Source organism: Xyrauchen texanus, chromosome 1 (genome assembly GCF_025860055.1).
Source record: "Xyrauchen texanus isolate HMW12.3.18 chromosome 1, RBS_HiC_50CHRs, whole genome shotgun sequence".
In the NCBI taxonomy this organism is placed as follows: domain Eukaryota; kingdom Metazoa; phylum Chordata; class Actinopteri; order Cypriniformes; family Catostomidae; genus Xyrauchen; species Xyrauchen texanus.
The window spans coordinates 55,748,754-55,764,935 of NC_068276.1; the positions used below are offsets into that span (position 1 = coordinate 55,748,754).

Genomic DNA, 16,182 nt, shown 5'->3' on the forward strand with positions numbered 1-16,182 from the left:
GCACCAAAATGTGAGCTGAAGTGGCTGAACTTCGTATACAGTTGTATCAGTATCTTATCTTTGTTTAAAATGTACATTTGTTTTTATTTCTTGCAAACTTGGAATCAGTTGGATGCATAAAGAGTAATGTTTTCAGCAAAAGTGGTTATAGTTACGCAGTTATGTTATTGCTGAATAATTTATAATTTTATATATTATTTTTTATCATTTGTATTTTATAATTGTAATTAATTTATACAAAATTTTACTAATGAAAAATATATAAAATGTTGACACTTTCTGACACGATATAAAAATATGTTGCTAAAAACAAAATGATATATTTTTATGAACTTTCTGAAATACTTGCCTAAGTAGGACAGCTAATAAAGAAGAAGAAAAAAGTATTTATTTTATTTATTTGCGTGTAATTTACGTAAATCTGTGTAATCAGCCTCTAATGCGGACAGCGTCAGTCACGTGATTCACGTTCAGCGTTCGTGCTGTACTGAGTGAGGACAAGTTTTACAGGCGCTCCGAGATAGTTCGCTTTGTTTACCATGATTTCCCGGGAAGAAATCCTCAAGCCCATATGGTACGCCTTTACTGCTCTGGACATGGACAGAAATGGCAAAGTGTCGAAATCTCAGCTAAAGGTGAGCACACTTACATTTAGCATATAATAGACTCCAATGAAAACTATAGACAGCGCGCGCACCTGTTTGTTTCCTTGTATTAACTGTAAGCGCACAAAGCTTATAACAAAAATGCATGCACAATGCTTGGTAAAGAAAGTTTTATATATATATATATATATATATATATATATATATATAAAACTATTTGCGAAAGATCAAACAAGCTGAAAAATAAAATTAAAAAAGTGATCCCAACAGACATTATAAACACATTGGTAACACTTTACAATAAAGGTGTATTTGTTAAGACGAATTAATGCATTAGATATCACGAATTAAAAATGAATAATTATTTTTAACAGCATGTATTAATCTTTGTTAATGTTGATTTATAAAAATAATATTCTATTTTTGTTCGTTTTATGATGTTAGTTCATAATGCATGTTAATAGGTAATGTTAATGATAATAGTTAATGATGTTAATAGATTTTAATAAAAAAATTTAATAGTACCACTGATATATAATATATATTACAATTAACATTAACCAAAAAGTGCAGTTAAAAGTGTTGCCCATTGTTAGTTCATGTTTACTAATGAATTTAGCTAATGTTAATGAAAATAACCTTATTATAATAACGTGTTACCATCAGAATTAAGTAAAACACACACACACACACACACACACACACACATATATATATTTATTAAATTTTTTTTTTCACATCTCGTCTAATCTACATTAGCGATGCATCATTACCCCCATTAGTTGCCATGTAACACATTGTTTACAAGTTACTTATATACATGATTTCTCCCCCAGATATACAATGAAGATGGCACTGTTGGTGAAACAATCTGGTCCTTTTCAAAATGTGTTTACTAATCTTCGATTAACGCTTGATTAACCTTGCATATACAATCACAAGGGCGAATGCACGATAGTAGTGCACTGAAGCGAAAACTCCCATGACACACACATTGTTTTATATTTCACAAACACATTTTATAATTACACAAACTTTATGATTTCAGGTTCAGTTGTTTATTTTATAAATGCAGTAGATACGCCTACAATATATAGATGGCAATCTGTTTTGCCATCTCTCTATGTTTCTTTATCTCTCTGAAGGTGCTGTCCCACAACTTGTGCACCATACTGAGAATCCCCCATAACTCTTCAGCTCTGGAGGAGCACTTCAAAGATGACGACGAGGGACCTGTGTCGACACAAGGGTACATGCCCTACCTTAACACGTTCATACTAAATAAGGTAAGAAGTCTGCTGTCAACTAAAGCACAGCCATATGACTTTATTTTTATTTGTAAATGTATTTGGCTACTTAAGTGACTCTTAAAAAATATATGATTGCCATTGCATTTTTGCAAAGAAGACTTTGCATTATTCCCAAAAAATGGATACACTGTTCAAAATGATGAGTGGATTACCTTAGTGGATCCTGTCCAGTATAAAGAAAGCCCTTCCACCAGAACAAATACAAGATTTTGTCATTTGTAAGAATAGAAGTTTGTAATTTCCTCTGGAATAAGACTGCACATTACTTCCCATGTCTCATAAAGGGATGTTATTTTTGTGTCTATTTACTTATCTGTACCAAGGCATAGTTTTCAGTGATTAGGTCATTGATATTAAAATTAATAATACAAGTTTGTCTTTATGAAAGTAGAGTTAAAACAGGATATAATTAAGCACAAATGCACATACAAATATGTTAATTATCTGGAGCTGTAACCACATCGGAGACTTATGACTTATGATGAATGTGGCATGAGACTTCTTACTCATATATGAATATATTTGAAGTATATGTCTGTAACTTAAAATAACCAGTTCATCTGGCTATAGTGTCTGTTTAAAATCTGTGTGGAAATAAAAATACACTCAGCTGCCACTTTGTTAGTTAAACCTTTCTAATACTGGTGTTAAGACTCCCGGAACTGCATGACTTCTTCATGGCATGGATTCAACAATGTGCTGGAAAAATTACATGGAGATTTCAGTTAAATTTGACCTGATAGCAACACACAGATGCTGCAGATATTTGTGTTGTTAATCTGTATTCCACATCATTCCAAACTGGTGATTGTTGATATCAACAGAAGATGGTTAGACAGTAGCCATCAAGAAATACACTTGGTCATAAGTGACCTGTTGTCTTCTGATGCTGTTGCCCATCCACTGCAAGGTTTGACATGTTGTGTGTTTAGAGATGCCATTGTGCATAGCACTGTTATGACATGTGGTTAATTCAGTTACTGTCACCTTCCTGTTAGTTTGAACTCAACTGGTTATACTCCTTTGACTTGTTTCAGTAACAAGGCATTTTCGCCAACAAAATTGACAATTACTGGATGCTGTTTTTGTTTTTTGAGCCTTTTCTGTTAATTCTAGCGAGATGTGTGCATGCAAATTACTTGAGATGCTCAGACTTCTGCAATAACTAAGATATGCTCTCATGCATTGCACTGTTATAAAGTGGGGATATTTCAGTTATTGACACCGTTCTGGGGCCGGAGTGGGATTCATATTCAGCCCGGGAATTTTCATATCCAAGACCAGCCCTGTGGGTAGGGGGAGGGGGGAGGTTAACTATTATTTGGGACTGTTGAACAACATGACAAGGAGAAAATGGCAAAATATACAATATATGCAATTACAAGAAAATGATTAGCTTTTCAGTGCTTTGTATTTTAATTAGCATGGCAACAAAGTGTAGAAACTTTATTTTTGTAAATACTAGAGCATTCAATTTAATGCATTGATTTAGTGCCATCAAATATTTGAAAAACATGAAGTACGTCATACGTAAATTCCGTAATAAGGAATGTTCCTTCCATTGGAGCAATTTAAGCTTGATTTACTACCATGATGCGGTAGGGTCTGTAAGTGCACCTCCATCTGCACAGGCAACACGCATCATCAAACCAACGAGCAGGAAGCTCAGCGCTCAAATGACAGCTCAACCAAGCACAACAGAATGCGTTGAGACACATTTATTTGTTTCAAACTGCGTGTAACTTGACACGTAGTCCTTAAAAACAAAGTGCTTATGACTAGAGGCACTGAAGACTAGTGAGACATGATGCAACCAAGGGAGAAGCTCCAAAAGCATCCATGTGATGCATGTGTATAAACCAACAATTAAAAATAGAGCAGAGGGAATTAGGTCAATAAAATGGTTGTGTTCAATGATATCGAAATAAAACTAACAATATTTTGACTTTAAAAGCCACATTTGATATTTTCAAAAATGATTTACTTATCTGTATACTTTCGCTATAAATATTGGTATGCAATTAATTAATCGGCACATCATGTAAATAATTTGCTAAAATTTTTTAATCAATTGACAGTCCTAGTTAATACAATTTACACAAAAACAACAACATACAAAAACATACAAAAACATTCAGGTGAAGAATATAACCAAAAGTACAAAATTTAAGAGTGGGAAAAAGACTAAAAGTAACAAATCTATACTTTTCATGTACTTCTAGGATACCGGAAATATGGTAAGTGTCTCTTTAAGAAGATTGAGCTTGGAGTGCATAATACAATAATTAAGACACTCTCATCTGTTTGGGTGCGAGACCCTAAAATACGGGAAAGACTGCATTGTAAGCATGTGGATTTTATATGGAATGCTGTTCTGATCCCTTAAATATCGATTACTATTCCTTATTATACAGACGGTTAAAGTGAATATGTGGCTCTAGCCCAGCTTGAAAAAGTCTGGCCATTCTCCCTGACTGTCAATTACAAGGCATTTTTGCCCACAGAACTGCTGCTTACTGGATGTTTTTTGTCTTTCACACCCTTTTCTGTAAACTCTAGTGTTCTGCATGGAAATCCCATCAGATCAGCAGTTTCTGAGATCCTTGAAACCACACCCTCAAAGTCACTTAGATCACATTTCTTTCCTTTTCTGATGTTTGGTTTGAATAACAACTGCACCTCTTGACCATGTCATGCCTTTATGCATTGATTTGCTGCCAAATTATTTGCTTTAACAAGGTGTAAAGGTGTACCTAATAAAGTGGCCACTCAGTGTATGTCAACTTAAATGCTTGAAGTATATCTCATATATACAAGTATATCATATACTATAATATGTACCACAATATATACTGTATCATATGTCAAGTGGCAAAGTGTCAACATTTGTTGACACTTTGCAGGCCTTTTGTGAGATTTCAGTCATTTTGAGTATTGTAAATGGCAGATCGAGCCCAACTTTGATTTCACCGAGCTGAATAAGATGTGCTGGACTCTGTGTGCACCAAAGCACATCAGCGACAAGCACCTGCTCATCTCTGGAGTCGATGCCTTCAAGGTGTGGTGTATCTTCAACTTCCTGTCTGAAGATAAATATCCATTACATATAGTCACAGAAGAGGTTGGTTGAAGTCTCGGCATTAATTTCATTTTGGTTTATCCATATCTTTGTGATTATATGCTGTCAAATGGAATTGAAAATAATAAAGAAGCATTTTATTGTAACAGATCGAGTACTTCCTGCGCAAGCTGTTAGCAGCCATGAGTTACAGCTGGAATGAGGGCCGTTTTGAAGACTACAAAAGGCAGCTCATCTTAAAAAAACATAATCTCAGTGTCTGGGAGCTGATTGAGCTAATTGGCATGGGCCATTTCACCAAGGGCATAAATCCTCAGATCCTCTCAATGGGAATCAATGAGGTCTATCAAGAACTTGTACAGAATATTATAAAACAGGTAGGAATCTGTGCTGCTCCAGCATTTATCTAAATGTATTTTGCTGGGGGGGGCCTGGGTACCTCAGTGAGTAAAAACGCTGACTCCCACCCCTGGAGTCACAATCCAGGGCGTGCTGAGTGACTCTAGAAGCAACCAAATTGGCCCAGTTGCTAGGGAGGGTAGAGTCACATGGGGTAACCTCGTCGTGGTCACTATAATGTGGTTCTCGCTCTCAGTGGGGCGCGTGGTGAGTTGTGCGTGGATGCCGTGGAGAATAGCGTGAAGCCCCCACATGCGCTATGTCTCTGCTGTAACATGCTCAACAAGCCACGTTATAAGATGCGTGGATTGACAGTCTCAGACGCGGAGGCAACTGAGATCCGCCACCCAGATTGAGGCGAGTCACTGCACCACCACGAGGACTTAAGAGGGCATTGGGAATTCCAAAAAAAAAAGTATTTTGCTGTACACTTATCTAGGCCTTCTAGTTTCAAGAGCATGATGATATATATGTGTAAAGACTTTCAAGGGACCATTCAAATTATGCATCCGAATGTGCTGTTTTTCTAAGTAAACTGACATTTTCTATATTAGATGGATGCTTTTGCCATTACGCCATGTCTCGCTGTGCATATACTGTGCATTCAAAAAGTTTTATGTTGCAGCCTTATGCTAAAATGCTTTAAATATTTGTTTTCCCCACACTTTGTCATTTTGGGGTATGGAGTGTAGATTGATGTGAAAAAAATTATAATAATTTAAAGCATTTTAGCATAAGGCTGCAGCATAAAACGCTTTAAAAATGCACCCTGAGACACTTCCATTAATTTCTATTTGTTGTGCTCAGTGCCGTCGCGAGGGGAAGGGGGTTGTTGATGTGCACGGGGGGGTGTAAGCCCCAGATCAATTCTGCCAAGCCCCTGAACTTTCCTAGGTTAAAAAAAAATAGCGAACACACTGGGAGGAGCCAAACACAACCCTCTAACCCACCCAAATGGACTGATGACAAACACCCAGGGAGGGATCACCTCCGGCTACCCAAGCTAGCCCCTTACCTTATTCAATACTATCAACGCCCCTGGTTGTGCTGTATTTAGCTGTTTTTTAATACAAGAACATGTTCTGTCTGAATAGCCCCTTAAAAAACCTTCTTTCCTCTGATGATGTCAGAATTGGTGTTTAAAATGAATGATGTTAAGGGATAGTTCATGCAAACTACATGCATCATTTACTCACCCTCATGATATCCCAGATGTGCATGACTTTCTTTCTTTACCAGAACACGTTTGAAGAAAAATAGAAAAATATCTTGGCTCAGTAGGTAAATCACTCCAAAAATCACAGGCAGTCAGCATAAACGTCATCCATACAACACCAGCTGTTAAATGAATGTCTTCTAAAGCGACACGATCGCTTTTAGTGTAAAAAATATAAATATTTAAGTACATTTTAACTATAAGCCATCGCTTCACGAGAGGGTGGAGTCCAAGCAGTCTCTCGTGTGACGTATTCGCGTTGCCATGGATATAGAGGTGATCTCACGTTCTCCACTAGGTGGAGTCATCCAGGATGAGCACACAAATGCACCATTGTGAGTAAAGAAACAGATCAATACAGATCTAAACCAAAACCAAGATAGTGTACAGCGTTCCTCCTCCTCACTTGTAAACAGCGCTGCTCTTCCGGCTGTGATACACGTGCCTCAGTTCTTGCGTGTTTCTAATGCCAATGCGATTACGATTACGTCACAAGCATGTACCGCTGCTCAACGGAAGGATGGTTTAGATTTAGAGTTTAAAAAAGTACTTTTCTGTACCCTGGCGGATGGCCGTGGCTTCTCCACTTCCTGGCAGACCGCAGTGGCGAGGACTCCACGACAGCGCATCCCTCCTCCTTCCCGGGTTTCAGCACCAATGTATGGGGTTCACGATGGGCAACGAGGCGGCGGGAACCGGCAGAACAGTCAAAATATCTTTAATGACATAAATTGACTTAAAGAAACATAAGCTGATTAGGACAATTCAGCGCAGGTGTGCGTCCTCACGGCCATATTTTTCGTACCAAAAGTGATCGTGTCGCTTTAGAAGATTTAACCGCTGGTGTCGTATGGATGAAGTTAATGCTGGCTGTCTGTGATTTTTGGAGCTTTAAAAGATAAATCTCCATTTACTTGCATTTTAAGGACCTACTGATTGAATATATTTTTCTATTTTTCTTCAAATGTGTTGTGGTAAAGAAAGTCATACACACCTGGGATATCATGAGGGTGAGTAACGTTTTTGGGTGAACTATCCCTTTAAAATAATAGCCTTCATTTTAAACACCAATTATGACATCATCAGAGGAAAGAAGGTTTTAAAGAGGCTATTCAGACAGAACATGTTCTTTAATTTTTGGGTGAAATATCCCTTTAAAAATGTAAAATGATCAGTTTACATTATTGTATTTGGTAAAATAAGCAATGAGTACTGACTAGACAGTGGAAAAGAAAGAGGGTTTAGGTTATGGAGGACAAAATACATGATGAATGTCTAAAATGTACTTTATCAGTTTGCTTAGCAACTTCTTGATTGATAAAAGTGTATGTTGAGAGAGTTTAAAATAAATAAATAAATAAATGTGTCACTTGTACACAATGTTTCAACTGCAGGCAATTGATTAACTTGCTGACTTTTAATTTGAATAGGGCTATATGATAAAAAAAGGGCACAAAAGGAAAAACTGGACTGAGCGATGGTTTGAGCTGCATCTCACCTACATGTCATATTATGTGAGTGAAGATCTCACAGAGCAGAAAGGATGCATTTTGCTGGATCGAAACTGCTGTGTTGAGGTAAAACCCTGCAAGAACATTGGTGGTATTAGTTTGTTTTAATCACAAGTACTAGTTCACCCAAACATGACAATTCGCACCATGTAGTTCAGAAACTTCTGTGGAAAACAAAAGGAGCTCTTTAACATCTATGCTGCATTTTTTCAAGTGAATAAAAATCGTTTTAAAGTTATTATTAACTTAATATCTTCCCACTGGAGCTCTTAAACATATAAATTGTGCTTGTATACCTCAAGACGTCAGTGATGTCTTGGTTCTTATGTGTCTCTTGACCAATGTTTAGATGTAAGCACGAAAGAGTTTTGAGAGCTACAGCAGGATATTTGGAACAACATGTGGGTATGATGACATAATTTAATCTTTTTATTTAAATATCTTACATTTCTATCTTTGCAGTCCCTACCAGACAAAGATTTGAAGAAGAACCTCTTCATTATAAAATGTGTTGAAAAAAGTTTTGAGATCAGTGCACCGGATAAAAAGTCAAAACAGGATTGGATTCAAGGTAGCTGTGCTGGTTACATCTATAAATGTGAGATATTTACTCTATCCTTCCATGAGTGAGGGTATGTGGTCCAGGTGAATGATCGTTCTCCTCCCGTTGAGTGTGTTTTCTGTATGTTTGTGTGTGCATTAGCTGTCCAGGACTGCATTGTCCGCATAAGGCAAGGCCTTTCCTCCTCACATTGTGAGGCCAGACAGAAACGAAGGAAACAGAGGAACCGAATGAAAGCTGAACAGGAGACCATAGAGAGCGGAGTGAGACAGCTTCAACTGGCCAGCGAAAGCAAGCAGGCCCAGCTGGAGGCCATGAGTAAGGTAATGTGGCTTTTCTCAAGTCATTGAAAGATACAAACATTTAAGTCACCTTCTGTTGGGTCTTGTAACTCTAGACCTTTGTTGTTGGAGTAGCCCTGTGAATCCTTTCCCAAGCAATGAAAGATACAGAACTTACTGAAGCACTCAAATTGATAAATGTGTAGATATGTCTAGAAAATGTCTATGAAACAGTCATGCATATGCAAAGCTACTTGAGGACATCTGTAAAAATAGAACCCCTGAGCAATGAAGCTACACTTCCTGTGCATGTGGTATTTTAACAGTTACTAGTTTTTTTTCTATAATCTAAAGGGTTAGTTCTTTCAGTAAGGCAGGCCTTGTCATCTGTTGCATAGAAAGTACATTAAGTTATTCCTTTCATTCTATTTCTGTAATGAATGGTTAAAAACAACTAAATAACGAACTAACTAACTACTGAATCAACCAACCAACCGTTTAACTGACCAAACCAACCAACCATCCAACTATAAAATTAAGTTAACCAACCAATCAACCAACCTAATTCAATAATTAGCTAACTAACAAACTAACTAACCAAACCAACTAACATACAAACTAACAAACCAATTTAAAACAATAACATTAATAATAATACAATCATTATTGTAGTTGGTTGTTCACTTCTTTTTCTTTTCTTAATCATTCTTTTTTTAATGAATTAAATAAAGATGAAAAATGAACATGAAAATGAGAATACCATGATAATAAATGGTATTTGCTCTTTGGATATTTAGTCCTCTTATCAGATGTAGATGTTCTAGTTCACATAACACTGTTTTTATCAGGCACAATTTGATAAAGCGACTATAAATCTAGACGATCTCTTCCTCTTAATTTAAAAAAATAAATAAATGTATCTTTACCAACTGCGACTGCAATGTCTGACAGGACATGTTGTTGGTTGGCATTTTTCTGAGACGGTCTCATTGGCCTAAAATCCTGCTCCACAAAACTGTATATTAAACATCAAATATGTTGGAGATAGCGAAGGACAGTGTTTCCCAATGATTTAATTACTCACACAACACCATCAGTAAGGCTCAAGTAACCTCTTCATCAACAGTAAGCCAAAGATGTGTATCAAAAACGAAATATAAATTTTCTGTGATTAATTGTGATTAAATTATGATGTATAATATTTACAACAAACATAAAAAAAATCATACAACTTTATACTTTGACTCAAATAACTTCCAAGAAATTGGTTAGTAATAATTTATTTGATTTAAATAAGTACATGTAATTATTATTATTTTTAATATATAATTACGTAGGCATATTTTTTACAGGTACAGTATTAAGCTTTGATACAAGTGTATGTATACATGCATTAAAATCAGTGGACATGTAATTACAATTTGGGTTTGCCATTTTCCAGTGGACTTTTTTTAAATAATTGGATCAAATGGGCAGATTCAATTCAAATTTTATTGGCAAGAAAAACTTGTTTACGTTGCCAATGCATAATTAGACATTATACATACAGATATAAAACATATTGAAAGTTTAATTTGCTCAAGTTTAAAATCTCAAAACTATAATTTTCTCAACTGTCTGCAACTTGGCCAGGCCAGGTCCTTCTCAGTCTTAATCGCGCACACACTGGGTCTCTCTCAATGCGGTTTCGATTTTTAAACTGGTTCAGATGAATGTGAGTGAGCGTTTTCGGGCGATGCAAAGAGATACGACATCTTGCCCATACATTTTGATTCATAGTTTGCATCAATCAAAATACAAAATTGCACTAAGTCTTGTGTGGTCTGTAAGAATCTACAGGAAGCAACGATGAGCGATGTTATAGAGAAACAGAGAAGAATTCAAAAACAAAAACAACTTCTGGACCAGTACAAAAAGGACCTGGAGGAAGAGAAAATGGTAACCACAACACCCTAAACGTCTTTGTTATACACAGACCCTTTTATGTTGAAACTAAATGCCTTCTAGACATCACAGAGTTTGAGATGCAGATGTTGATTGTTCTCTTTGTTGTACCGTAGGCTCGAAAGCACATGGAAGAACAGGTGGCAGAAAAGTCCAGTGAACTGGAGCAATACTGGCAGCGTGTGAAGGAACTGGAGGAAATGTACAGTCAACTTAAAGAGGCGCTAGAGGACGAGAGGCAGGCCAAACAGGACGAAGAAGCCCTGAGCAAACTGCAGACCAGGTGGCAATGCTCAAACACATCCAACATTTAGTCGCATCTGGATCTGCCAGTGTATTGGTGCACAGCAAATGCAGAACATTCGTATTTTTGTGTGTTTTCATGAAGGTTACTTGAAGAGGAGGCAAGAAAGAGGCATGAATTGGAGCAGATTTACTTGCAGCAGCAAGAAGTCATAACTTCGACTCAAAAGGAGAAAAAGGAGCTTGAGAAGGAGCAGTTGGCAAAGGAGAAGGCCCTGCAGGATGCAAAGGAGCAGCTAAAGAAACTAGAAAAACAGAGAGAGGGGGCACAAGAGGAGTACAAGGTAGGTGGAAGTGAAGCCATGTCACAATTCAAAGGCTGGATTTTTTTCCTATTCCATTGGTGCTCCTCAATGCAGTGATTTTACATTGGGCATCAATTGGCGACCTGACATGATACCAGAATCGTGTATTGAACTTCATGGGCCTTTTCATTATTTTTCAGGCTGTTACAAAGAAATTGCAGCGGGCAACTAACAAGACAAAGACTTGGAAACACAAAGTCACCGAACATGAGGGCTTAATACGACTCATTCAACCAGGTGAATAATTGAAACGATGCTTAGATGCACAAAACCATTCCTTAAAAGAACCGATTAATGTCTTGAGATGTTTCATGTATTTCTCAGGCACCAAGTCTCCTTTAAAAATCACAAACTGGGGACAGTCAGCTTTCACTGAAGCGGAGTTGGATCAGAAAGAGAAGATGTGGCAGGAGGTCAAGAATATATCACACGATGGACAGTAACAACTGATGTGTCCATTTGCATTACCATTTTTTCTTTTTTATGTATAGATTTTTTTTAATGGCAGGCAGTTTTCTTTCTAATGGCTGTTACTGGTTAAATCTTTTCACTGAAATGTGTTTTTATTCAACGTTTCTGTAATCATGTGCTCATATAATGATATGTTAGTAGATAAATTATGTGGAATTGATTGTGTCCCTTTTGTATTTACTGAAATTTTATGTAAAGTATGACAGCCACACTTCATTTTAGGTAAATGAAGTGTGTATATATGCATATGTGTATATATACATACATATACACATATGCATATATACACACAAATAAGTACATTTAGAAAATGTTACTTCATTATCCTTCATATTTTCATATGTACCTGAGTTGATAATCCAAATTTTGAGATATAATTCTTAACAAGGGCATTCCTACCAATTATGTGTATTGCTCAGCAGTTTGTAGTGCTGGTAAAGCACCTAGTTCATATTTATGCATGCTTTTGCCCACTAGATGTCCTTGTTGATGCACATAAACTGCTGCAAAGAGGCTAATTCATACCCTCATTTTGATAGCTGTGCGAACACTGCACCAAAGAAAATCAAGAACGTTGGGAAGTGCCTGTATAATGAATTTTTAGCCTGTCACTGTAGCCTGATTGAAACACCCTACTATTTTATATGAATAAATCTTCAACATCTGTGGTCGATGAGGTTGATTGGTTTATTACATTTTGCAAATGGAATGTTTAATTTGTTTTTTGCTGCTTGATCATCTTTTATTAATCTTTATTTAATTTTATTTGCTTTATAATCAACGCAATAAAAGTTGTATTGTATTTGTGCATAGTAATTTTAAAAACATAATGTTGCCAGACTAAATACTTTTACATAAATGATAAAAAAGTTTATATATGATGATGATATATATATATATAGTCATTTACAGAAATGAAACACGATTGGTTTACAACAAGCCCATTTTCTTCTGTATGTGGTATTTTCCCAAAATGAACTGTTTGCAAACAGAATCTGCATGTAGCTCCCTCGTGCCATACACTTAATGATGCAACTTTGAACTTCTGACAAACCAAAACAGATGATTGACAAAATTTTAGATACAATAGGGATCTATTAGCACTTACAGCTATTTTTAATTTATTTATTGGCAGACATTTTATGGCATCAAATAAAGCAATAAGGTATCAAAGGCCGTGGGTTACAGTGATTTAAGACAGTTTAAAGTAGTTCACCCTAAAATGAAAATTCTCTCAATTTCTCATTCTCATGCCATCCCAGATGGGAATGACCTTCTTTCTTCTCTCAACACAAATTAAGATTTTCAGAAGAATATTTCAGCTCTGTTGGTCCATTCAATGCAAGTGAAAGGTGGCCAAAACTTTGAAGCTCCAAAAAGCAAATAAAGGCATCGCATTTGGTGCACTTCACCCTAACAGTACCCTTACAGCCAAAATACTTACACCTGCCCTTTTGAGACACAATGTATTGAGTGTGTGTGTCATGCTCGTGCTGTGCTATGTGACGCGGTAGTGATGTGACGACAGTGCTACCTTTATTAATTTCTAATCAGAAGGAAAAGTGTTGTTTAAATCCAATGTATCCATTATACAAATGCCAGACGGTCCTTAAACACGACTAACCAACATTATATCACTAGAATTAATGCTGTTATTGTTTGAACAGCTTAACAGATTCCCGCTAGCTAGCTAAACTATTGCAGTAATGTCATTCCACTTCTGCGCAGACATTTGATCGATTTACCAAAAACGAATTTAATAAAAACTTTTTTGAGTGAAGAATGTCATCATAGCTTACCTGATGTGTTTACTTTTTTTTGCTGAGGTGAAATCGGCTGTTCTTTCTTTCTTACTGACCTTTTAGTCAGCTTTCAGCAACTTCTTAAAGACCGCACGCAAGTTGTCAGAAATCGTGCCACAGAAAATTACTGCATGTCATGTGACTTAAACAATGCACATCATTGGCTAAACTAAAGTCTTTTCTCTGTGCTCCATTCAAAGGCCACATGTGTAGGCTTTGCTGCTCTGGCTGGTGATGCCAAACCATGCCTTGTTTTTGAGTGACAAGATCTTTCTTCAGTGGTATTTCCCATAGGCCCATCCAGTATTTCTACCATCTCCAGAAACCAGGAATGATTGTGCCATTTTGCAACAATTAACAGAACTGTTTTCATGTTTACTCTGACTTTGCTGATGACAGAATGAAGGAAGCGCACCGAGGGAAATGCATACTTGCGTTTCGGCGGCCATACATGGGCCAGCGCATCATGGCGACATATATACACCACTACTGTTGTGTTGTCCGAACATATCAGAATGTTGTGATTTACAATATCGGAATGAAAAGCTTTCAGAGCTAGAAAAACAGCAGTAGCTCTAGGCAGTTGACATGTCACAGCTGTTTCGCACCTTTCCAGATGTCGAAAGTCTGGCGTCCATTACACACCGCGCCCCAACCGGTGTTGGATGCATCTGTGGTCAGCACTTTTGTTTCTGAAAACTTGACCCAGCATAACATCCCGTTGGCAGAAGGCTGGTGCTGTCCATGGTGCTAGAGTCACTGCGATGCGCATGAAAATGAAATCACTTCGGTGGTAATGTTTTTTCAGTTTAAACTGAAACAGACACCGAAGAATGGTCTGTATGCGCTCGTTCATGAGGCGCGGACACATGAACTCCTAAAAAGGAAATTTACTGCCTGGGGAAATTAGTGCTTTTGCCCAGTTGACATTGGACCAGATTTTCCATATCGCAAAGCAGCAAGTCTCTGTGTTCGCTCAGTAGTGCCTCTGATTGGCTAGTAAAAACCAATCACTGCGGTAATTCAAAACATGCACACCATTCATTTTCAATGGGGCTAGCGCCAAATCGCTACATTTCGTGAACATGAGGGGAGCCAGAGACCGACTGAAATCTCTATTACTATAATCCTCTAATAGGAGTGGTGGTGGCGTACTGAGATAAAGCACTGAATTGGTAAGCAGAAGGTTGTTGGTTTGATCCCCACAGCCACCACCATTTGTGTCCTTGAGAAAGGCACTTAACTCCAGGATGCTCCGGGGGGCTTGTCCCTGTAATAAGTGCACTGTAAGTCGCTGTGGATAAAAGCATCTGCCAATTACATAAATGTAAATGTAGTTGGGCATAGCTTTTGTCTTCCCCGTGGTCCACTTTATTAAGAAGAGTGGAATCACTGTGCAAGTAAGCTGAATAGGGTGCGTGTCAGGATTTTGCCATTTCGTTATTAACTTCTGGGAAGAGTGGGGCAGATCTGTAGTACGTGGTCGCTTGACAGCGTCCGTACTGCACGAAACATTCATCAAGGCGAGATTTTCTGGAGATTAATCGAGACAGAACTCTTGACTGCCCTTGAAAGGATGTGAAGAATATACTTGTCAGTGGAGCTTGTACGCTTCTTGACCTCGCTGGGGGAAGGGACGGCATCGTCATCCACTGACTACTTGCCAGATGTAGTGAGACACCTAAGATCATCCCCAGTGTCAGAACCGCCGAAGGTCTATGCCGATACATTATGTGTGTGACGAGCTCCGGCACTCTGTCTCCATGAGAGCTGTCTCTGCATGGGCGAGGCCCAGACAGTGAATGTAGCTCTCATGCTGATCTGACGGCAGGATGTGTCCCTCGCATAAGAAAACACTTACGGAACGTCATCTTTAAAAAGATGTGAACACGTAAGCGACTCTTTAAGATACATATATACACACACACACACACATATATATAGATACATACATACTGTATACACAATAACACAATTTCCTTATAGGGATGCAAATCTCCTGCTGAAGTGCTGCGGGGAATCAGGAAGCTGAAGTGGCCTGTTCACCAGCGAAGCATCAAGGCATAGTAAATGTTCGCCGGTACACTGTAGGGGAGCAGAGAGTCTTCTTGTTGCCATTAAGATCCCGCCTGCTGACTCACGTATGTCAATGTTGAAGTAGTGGAGGGCTTCTAGACGAAAGTTGAAGCGCTGTTGTGAAATAAACAAATTCTGAGGAATGGTGTTTGCATGCCTGCTTTTATAGTGGACAGGTTCACGCCTAAAGGGTGGGGCTCAAACACCATAGCCAATATTAGAATTGCCGTTATTGTAGAGGGGTTTCAACTAGGTTGTGTAGGACATTCCCCATATGCATTAGCAGAACACAATGTCAAGTGTACTGAGTCATAAGGG

At 37.8% G+C, this 16,182-nt stretch overlaps 1 protein-coding gene across 3 annotated transcripts; it reads left to right on the top strand.

Moving 5' to 3' along the window:
* The first annotated feature begins 486 nt into the window (after positions 1–486).
* LOC127647127 (switch-associated protein 70-like) lies at positions 487–12,762 on the top strand. Of its 3 annotated transcripts, none has more exons than XM_052131203.1 (12): positions 487–635; positions 1,751–1,891; positions 4,863–5,036; positions 5,144–5,371; positions 8,040–8,186; positions 8,583–8,718; positions 8,824–9,005; positions 10,794–10,901; positions 11,024–11,190; positions 11,296–11,494; positions 11,656–11,752; positions 11,840–12,762. In XM_052131203.1, exons 1-12 carry the CDS (start codon positions 540–542, stop codon positions 11,956–11,958), a joined length of 1,794 nt encoding a protein of 597 aa, XP_051987163.1. In that variant the 5' UTR covers positions 487–539; the 3' UTR covers positions 11,959–12,762. The 3 variants fall into 3 exon arrangements, with proteins under 3 accessions (XP_051987163.1, XP_051987167.1, XP_051987172.1); XM_052131207.1 differs by having other exon boundaries at positions 10,803–10,901; XM_052131212.1 differs by having other exon boundaries at positions 8,583–8,691.
* Positions 12,763–16,182: the final 3,420 nt, after the last annotated feature.